Source organism: Moschus berezovskii, chromosome 6 (genome assembly GCF_049115385.1).
Source record: "Moschus berezovskii isolate FMDL1 chromosome 6, NW_MosBer_1.0, whole genome shotgun sequence".
NCBI lineage: Eukaryota > Metazoa > Chordata > Mammalia > Artiodactyla > Moschidae > Moschus > Moschus berezovskii.
The window spans coordinates 107,397,399-107,405,207 of NC_142465.1; the positions used below are offsets into that span (position 1 = coordinate 107,397,399).

The 7,809-nt window shown below is 56.0% G+C and overlaps 1 protein-coding gene across 1 annotated transcript; it reads right to left on the reverse strand.

Moving 5' to 3' along the window:
- Positions 1–708: 708 nt before the first annotated feature.
- Positions 709–7,125, reverse strand: LAG3 (lymphocyte activating 3). Its single transcript, XM_055395226.2, has 8 exons — positions 6,730–7,125; positions 6,285–6,432; positions 5,673–5,932; positions 4,897–5,160; positions 4,210–4,485; positions 1,683–1,925; positions 1,244–1,371; positions 709–960 (listed from the first exon to the last, which is right to left on the reverse strand). The coding sequence occupies exons 1-8, from the start codon at positions 6,788–6,790 to the stop codon at positions 766–768; spliced, it is 1,575 nt and encodes a 524-aa protein (XP_055251201.2). The 5' UTR covers positions 6,791–7,125; the 3' UTR covers positions 709–765.
- Between the last annotated feature and the right edge of the window lie 684 nt (positions 7,126–7,809).

Below are 7,809 nucleotides of genomic sequence, written 5' to 3' on the forward strand. Positions count from 1 at the left end.
GTGATGTGTTCCGATGGTGTACAAGGCAGGAGACAGCTGCCGGGTCACGCTCGTGTGCAGACCATGGACAGTGCAGCCACAGAGACAGAGCCAGCCCACCAACTGCTGAGCCCCCTGGTCCCTGGTCCCTGCACTGCTAATCTGCCCCTGCTCTGTGACCTCCGGTGGTGTGTGACACAGAGTGACCGCTGGGTGGCAGTGTGTTCTCATGCCTGCGACCAGACAGGTCGCCCGTGGCTGCGGAACATGGGGGTGGGGTGGAGGCTGCCACCCAGAAAGGTTGAGAGACCCCCTTCTCGGAGAGGACTTGACCGGCAGGGCTGCTCCAAGAGTGTGTGTGTGTGTGTTGCAGCCAGAGGGCCAAGGACAGTGCTGGGGGTCAGGCGCACATGGGGGAGCCAAAAGAGCAAAATATAAAGGAAACTAGAGCAGCCAGCACAACATGAGTGGAAGGACAGAGGGACGGGCTAGAGGAGTGAGGGCTTCTCAGACGTTCAGGGAAAGGACTACCCAGGAGAGAGAAAGAGCAAGACAGAGAGAGAGAGACCAGGAAGAGAGAATCTCCAAGAAACCAGGAACGGAAGAGGGAAAGAGGTGAGCCTGGCTGGGGAAAGTAGGTCAGAAGGCCGGTGTGAGAAGGGAGCCCTGGAGGTTGGGCAGAAACAGAACATCCCCTATGCAAGAAGGGGCCAGACTCAGGCTTGCTGCTGACGGGGAGTTTATTTGGATTGAACTGAGGAGATGAGGGTGGCTGCCTGCTGCAGGTCAGGGTTGCTCCGGCTGCAGATGTGGCTGAGACTCCGGCTCAGGTTCTGGTTCTGGTTCTACCTCCGGATATGGTTCTGGCTCCACCTCCGGATCTGGTTCTGGCTCCAGCTCTGGCTCCAGCTCCCCTGTCTTGCTTGAAGCCTGAGAGGGGTGAGTCCCATGCTCTAAGGCAGAGAATCTTCTGGGTCGCCACTGTGGGAAGAAGACATGGAAGGTAGGAGGAGGAAGAAGGGAAAGGGAATAAGCTATTCTTCCCAGCCCCTCCCTGCCCATCTGGTCCAAGGCCTCTCAGCAGCCCCCAACCCCACCCGCCCCGTGAGCCTTCCTTGGGTCCTTCGGGCACAAGGCATCCCTGGAGTGCAGAGACTCATGAAGAGGGACTCTGAGGCAAGTTCAGGGTCCGCTTTGCTCATCTTCCTCAGAAAGGGGTGCCAGACAGCATGCTGAGGACTGGGGAGGGAGGTTCCCGGCTCACCCGTCTTCTCCAAAGGTGAAAGCTAAAGGCTCCAGTCACCAGCAGAAGCAGGAAGAGGAGACCAAGGATGAGGAGAGGGAGGTGACCTGTTCTCCCCGCCCCCAGGTCTCTCCCGGAGCGCTGGGCACCTACGGAGAGAGGACAGGATTGGACAGAGACAGACACACACAGACACACACACACACCACACACACCACACACGGGGTCTCGGCTGGAGGGACATCTAGCCACACTCCCATATTTTACAGACAGTGAAACCCAGAGAGTTTAAGGGACTTGTCCAGGGTCACTCAGCTAATTCGTGGTGGGTCGGGCCTTGACAAGAGCTCGTAGTCAGCTCCTTGGTTGGAAAGGGAAGAGTAGGGGTGGGTTTCGGTCTGGAAGTGGGACGGAGGGGGCTGGGCTGGAGTTGGGGCTGTGGCACTGTGGGGTCTCGGACCTGGATGAGACAGCTCGGTGAGGTACACCGCGGTCCCGAGAAGCCTCTGCCCCTGGTACAGATGGCACCGCCAGGGCTGAGAGAGGCGTCTGGCATCCGGTGTCAGCAGCCAGGGGCCTGGGGAAGTCCTCTGAGACCGCTCGTCCAGGGGGCTCCACACAAAGCGCTCTTGTCCGGATGCTGGAGTCACCTCACAGAAGGGTTTTCTCAGGCTGCCGGATGATCCATAGGGCTTGGGAGTGACTGAAAAAATAGAGGGAAGAGATCTTTGGGGGACCTGAGCCCCTTCCTTGAAAGCACAGTTTCCGCCCAAGTCGTGATTCACCTGGGCTCTGACTCGGTGAACTTGAGGGGAGGAGACCGGGGTCAAGGCCAAATTAGTCTCTTCAAGACAAAGGCCTGGTCAGGTCACTCTGCTACCCCCAAACTTTCCAGGCTCCCTACTGCCTTGGGGGGAATGTTCAAACTCAAACTGGCCCGGAGGGATCACATAAACAGGTGTCCTTTCAGATTCTTTTTCATGAGTTTTACTCAAAGACTCAGAACCCCCAATATCAGTCACATGAGTTGACTTTGCACTTTTTCTGCCTCCATGCTATGGCTTACTCCTGTGTCCCCTAAATGAACCCATTCTGAATGTCTAGAGAGCAGACCAACTGATCTAGAGATGGGACTTCCCTGGTGGCTCAGATGGGAAAGAATCCACCTGCAATGCAGGAGACCTGGGTTCGATCCCTAGGTCTAGAGACAGAGCACCTGGAAACCATGTGGTGAGGGATGGGGGTAGGAGGAGACAACTGATGAAGGACCTTGAGCTGACCATGGTGTACAGGCCCCTGAAGACTTGATGGCATAGATACCTGAGTTTAGCCCCAACCTGGCTTTTCCCAGCTGTGTGACTTTGAGAAAGTTCCTTCTCTGTAAAATACAGACAACAGTATTTCTCCCTGGTGGTCTGGTGGTTAAGAATAGTCCTTCCAATGCAGGGGACACAGGTTCGACCCCTCAGGGAACTAAGATGCCACATGGCAACTAAGCCTTTGCACCGCAACTACTGAGCTCTGATGCTACAACTAGACAGAAGCTGGCATGCCACAGCGAAGACCACACACCCCACAATGACTTGAGCAGATATTTAAAAATTCATAGTAATAAAAAAGAAGATGACTTTGGACAGAAAGAACTGGTAGACTGTGGCAACTGATTAGGAAGAAGGAGGCCAGGTTTCAGGATGAGTAGAACACGACTGGAGCTACTGATGCAGAAGTGACTTAGCAAGAGGACTGCGTACGAGGAAAAGATGGGGTACAGAGTGAGGCTGAATGTGGGTACCATACCTAGGTAGAGATACGTGGGAAACAAGTGGAAATTCAGCCCTGGTCTTTGAGATATGGGTTCTTTATTAGTAGATTCATTTATTTATTCAACCAATATACTTTATTAAGCACCTACTATGTGCACACGTACAGCTAAGTTGCTTCAGTCATGTCCGACTCTTTGCAACCCTGTGGACCATAGTCCGCCAAGCTCCTCTGTCCATGGGATTCTCCAGGCATGAATACTGGAGTGGTTGCTATGTCCTCCTCCAAGGGATCTTCCCAACCCAGGGATTGAACCAGCGTCTCTTATGTCTCCTGCAGTGGCAGGTGGCTTCTTTACTACTAGCACCACCTATGTGGCACTACTATTTAGTGGCTACAGATGAGCGCAGACACGGACAAACTGTGGTAGTTACCGATCGATCAACACATACTTTCTGAGTCTGGTGTTTTCTCCTATGTTTGTTTTACACTGTCTTGAAAAGCCCTCGTTCGTAAATATTTGCTGACTGTGAAAGTCGTTTAGCCATGTCTGACTCTTTGCAACACCATGGTCTATACAGTCCATGGACTTCTCCAGGCCAGAATACTGAAGTGGGTAGCTTTTCCCTTCTCCAGGGGATCTTTCCAACCCAGGGATCAAACCCAGGTCTCCTGCATTGCAGGCAGATTCTTTACCAGCTGAGCCACAGGGAAGTCCAAGAATACTGGAATTGGTAGCTTATCCCTTCTCCAGCAGATCTTCCGGACCCAGGAATCAAACTGGGTCTCCTCCATTGCAGGTGGATTCTTTACCAACTAAGCTATCAGGGAAGCCCTATTTGCTGATTAAGGGACTGATTTATCAACTCCCCCCAGTCCAGATTGCCTCCTGAAACTTTAACTCAATCCCTGGCTCCAAAGTGGGCAAGGATTCTGAAAATAAATATTCCACCTCTTTGGAACCATTCAAACTTTTGTGACCTCTCTTTCTAACTTCTCTGACCCTCCCCCCAATTCAGAGCTGGGGAGTCCCTTACAGAAGAGTGGAACATTCATCCAGTGACTCAGGGGAGATTTTCAGTTTCTGTTCATTATATGGGGGTGAGAAAAGAAGAGGCCAAGGGGGCAGCCCGCACAATTGTGCCCAGGGGCCTGGCATCATGAGGTGGACATGCCCAGTCTTTGCCCAACCAACCTGCCCTTCCTGTCTTGTTCCACCTGCTAACCTGTGATGACTGCCAAAGTGACAGTGGCACTGAGCTGCCGCCCCTGCAGGTGGACGCAGCAGGTGTAGGTCCCAGCCTGGGCCTGACCCACAGCCTCCAGTCGAAGGGTAAAGTTGCCCTGGTCTCCAGCCACCAGGAGATCAGGGCCTCCCCCGGGCGGGGTCCACATGGCAGTGAGAGAAGACTGGATCCCCACGCCGGGAGGCAGGCGGCAGGGCAGCTCCACCTTGGAGCCAGCTCCAGTGTACACTGTCAGAGGGACTCGGGGCTCCAGGCCTGCGGAGAAAAGGGAACCCCGAGTTAAAGCTGAGGAGTACAGAGGGGCTGGAGCACTACGTCTGCGGGGGAGGCTGGCAGAAACACAAAGGAAGTGGTCCAGTTTGAAGGGTGCTAAGGAGAAGAACAAGGTGGATGAACAAAGGATGCCAAGAACTCCCAAATGCAGGCGGGCAAGCAGAAGACCAAAGGCTGGCAAGGAAGGCTGGATGGCTGAGGGAAAAGCTCGAAGGGGAGAAGCCGAGGAAAGGCCATAATGGGAAAAAGAAAGGGGTGGGACAGCGAGGCCCAGAGTAATCACAGGTGTCATCCGCTGCCGGAGACTTGATCTGGGGGCTCAGAAGTTAGCAGAGTGTGTCGGGGGGCAGGAAGGGGTTGTGGTCAAGTGTGAAGGCAGACTGGAGGAGTTACCCAGAACAGCCAGGTTGTACGTGATGGAGACATTGAAGCCATCTCTGTAGGTGAGACTGCAGCCCCAGGTCCCAGAGTCCAAGGAGCTGACTCGGGGCAGGAAGAGGAAGTTTCCAACTAAGTGGTGATGGGGGGATTCCTGAACAGGGACTCTGCCTGGGCCCCGGAACCAATGCACAGAGGCTGGGAGGTCAGGGCGGCTGAAGGAGCAGTTCAAGACGACCCAACTGGAGGTCCACAGAGGCCCTGGGGGGCTGGCCGTCACTGGACAAAGACAGAGAAGGTTGATCAGCCCGCTTGCCCAACACGTCAGGTCAGCTAAGCTGGAAGCTCCCAGAAACAGGCGCCTGGATGTAGATCTCCTTATCTTCTCCCTCCCAACCCTTCTCCAGACCACCTACCCAGCCCAGAGCCTGGCCCCTTCTCCAGGTCTAGACTGAGGACCTCCCTAAGCCCACTCTCTGAGTTACAGGTATCTAAATTGAGTCACTCCAACCCTCAGTCTACCCCCCAAGTGGGGGAAGGAGAGCTCAAGGGGTGATACGATCTCTCCACCGAGCCCTCCCCCCAACACACGTGCTTGTTTGGGGGCACCTCCCATCCTGCAGGCAGGCTCACCACCCCCTTCCGCCCCTGGGCTGGAAGCTCTCCGGCAGGGCCTGGGGCGAATCCTTAGAAGCACGAGCAGCCTCTGCCCTGCCCTTCCTGCCTCCTGGGCGGCGGGATACCGGGCGCCCTCCTCCCAGCCTTGCTCCCCGCGTCCCGCCCCCACCTACCCGCCGCCTGGCCCACGCGCAGACGGAGGCGGCAGGCAAGGGCGCGGTTCCCGAAGCGCACGGCGGCGTGGTACTCGCCGGCGTCGGCGCGTCGGGCCGGGCGCAGCCACAGCGAGAAGTCCCCGCGCTGGAGGCCCGTTTCTTCCAGCTGCACGCGGGACTGCAGGGGCAGCCTGCCAATGCGCAGGCCTCCGGGGGCCAGCCTCAGCACTGTGTAGCGGCGGGGCCCGGGACCCCGGGGGGTGGGCGCCGCGGAGCCACTGGACGGGAGAGAAAGATGGGACTGAGAAAGCCTAGGGGAAGAAGCCCCAGGGAAGAGGCAGTCCAACCACACCTTGAGGATGAGGGAGCCCACCCAAAGGGAAGATTTCTGAACTGCTAACGGTCCTGTCCCCTCTTTCCGATTGGGCCAGCACCATCCACTGCCGGAAAGGCAGCCGTGCCTGGGGATGCAGGTGTGAGGGTAGCAGTCTGCAGAGGATGGGGGGAGGGGCAGGAATGGGGGGGGCACCTCTGTATTTACAGAGGGCTGGCTTGGGCCTTAGAGCCTAAATCTAGATGCCATTACCGCTGAATCTGGGGGTCCCTGTCATCGCAGTTTGGGGTGCATACCTCTCTGGTACATGCTGCCAAGTGACTTGTCTTGTCCGTGGAAGGCTGAGATCCTGGAGGGGTATTGTGGGGCTGCAGGGAAGCTGGGCAGGAGCCCCCTCCTGGGCCCACACCACTGGGACCTCTGCCCCGGGCTCTGGAGCCTCCACTGGGGAGGAAAAGAGAGGCCAAGGGGAGGGGCCATGAGCCGAGAGACTTCAAAGCAGAGAGGGAGCCTCAGTGTTTTCTGAGGGAGAAACTGGGCAGAAGGGAGACCTTGGGTTTCTGCCCCTTCCCTGCCAAGGGGGAGATGAAGAGAGGCTTTGGGGCTGAAAATGGCCCCAAGGAAGACATAGGAGAATCCACCCAACCTAAGGACCTTGGCATCTGTGGTCACTGAGAGCTCCCTGCTGAACTTCTGCTATGGGTCTGGAGGTCAACCCTCCCAGAGTCATCCCCATCTTACCTGCAGCCGCCCATAGGAGTTGCAGAAACAGCCAGACCTGGAACCGAGCCTCCCACAGCATCTCCCCCGAGGCCTGGACCACACGGCCCTCCAAAAAGGGAAGAGGTCGGAAAGTGGGGAAGGACGAAAGTTTGAAAGAGAGGTTCTGCAAGGAGGGAGTCAAAGGAAGAGAATCTAGAAAAAAGAGGGATGGAGGCTTAGAGAGAGAGGGAGGAACCAGTGACCAGAAGCTGGAGTCTAAAGCCAGCCAGATCAGGTAGACTGAGGTAGGGTCAGGGGAGGGGTGAGGGTCCCCAGGAAAGGGCAGGGTTTGGGCAAAGTGGAGGCACGGTGGCTGTCTTGAGCTGGAGGCTGTTCTACTGCTCCCAGGGCCCTGGCCCCTGTCCTTCTGCCTTCCCTCCACCTTCCCCACTTCCCCTCCCCATTGCCCCCCCCAACAGCCCAGGGCTCACAGTTTCGCTTCGCAGTGGAAAGTCTGAGGGGGCTGATTCCCAGCAACGTTACCCTCCACCCTTGTGGTGGCGCTCCCCTTGTTTATTTCCTCAGTCCTGGGTGTCCCCACCGCCCCCTCCCCCTACCCCACCCTTGACTGTTCTCTTTCCTGGGGGAACTTCTGCCTCGAAGTACCCACTTGCTCATTTCTGAATTGCCTCCCCAGGCCCCAGGTTCATACTCTCTTGGCAAGCCCTTCCCTTGGTGCTCATCCCTTTAATGTCCCAGAACTTCATTACCCTGTCAACCTGCCTCCCCAGCCATCAGATGACCCCTAGAAGCTTTATTGAACTCTAAAAGATGTTAGGTCTGAAGGGCACCCTAAGCACAGGGGATAGAATATCTACACTCTATTGTGTTTTCATTATGTGCTGGGCATTGCAGTGCAGGGCACTTTGTATAGTAACTCATGAAACCTAATGGTATCCCCCATTGTACAGATGCGTAAACTGAGGCAGGATCAGAGATTAAACAATTTGCCAAGGTCAGGGAGTGTGAAGACAGAAGTTGTGTGTCTGTAGTCCTGATGCCAGGTGACTTAATGTGTCTTCTCATCTTTTATTTTTTGGTTATTATTTCTTGGCCATA

Bases quoted from the DNA above. Each gene is read 5' to 3' on its own strand.
- LAG3 (XM_055395226.2), bottom strand. From the start codon at position 6,790: ATGCTGTGGGAGGCTCGGTTCCAGGTCTGGCTGTTTCTGCAACTCCTA. The intron at 5,933-6,284 runs GTATGCACCCCA...TCTCCCGTCCAG, and splicing joins TGGCAGCATGTACCAGAGAG to TGGCTCCGCGGCGCCCACCC. The intron at 4,486-4,896 runs GTAACTCCTCCA...TTTTCTCCGCAG, and splicing joins GTACAACCTGGCTGTTCTGG to GCCTGGAGCCCCGAGTCCCT.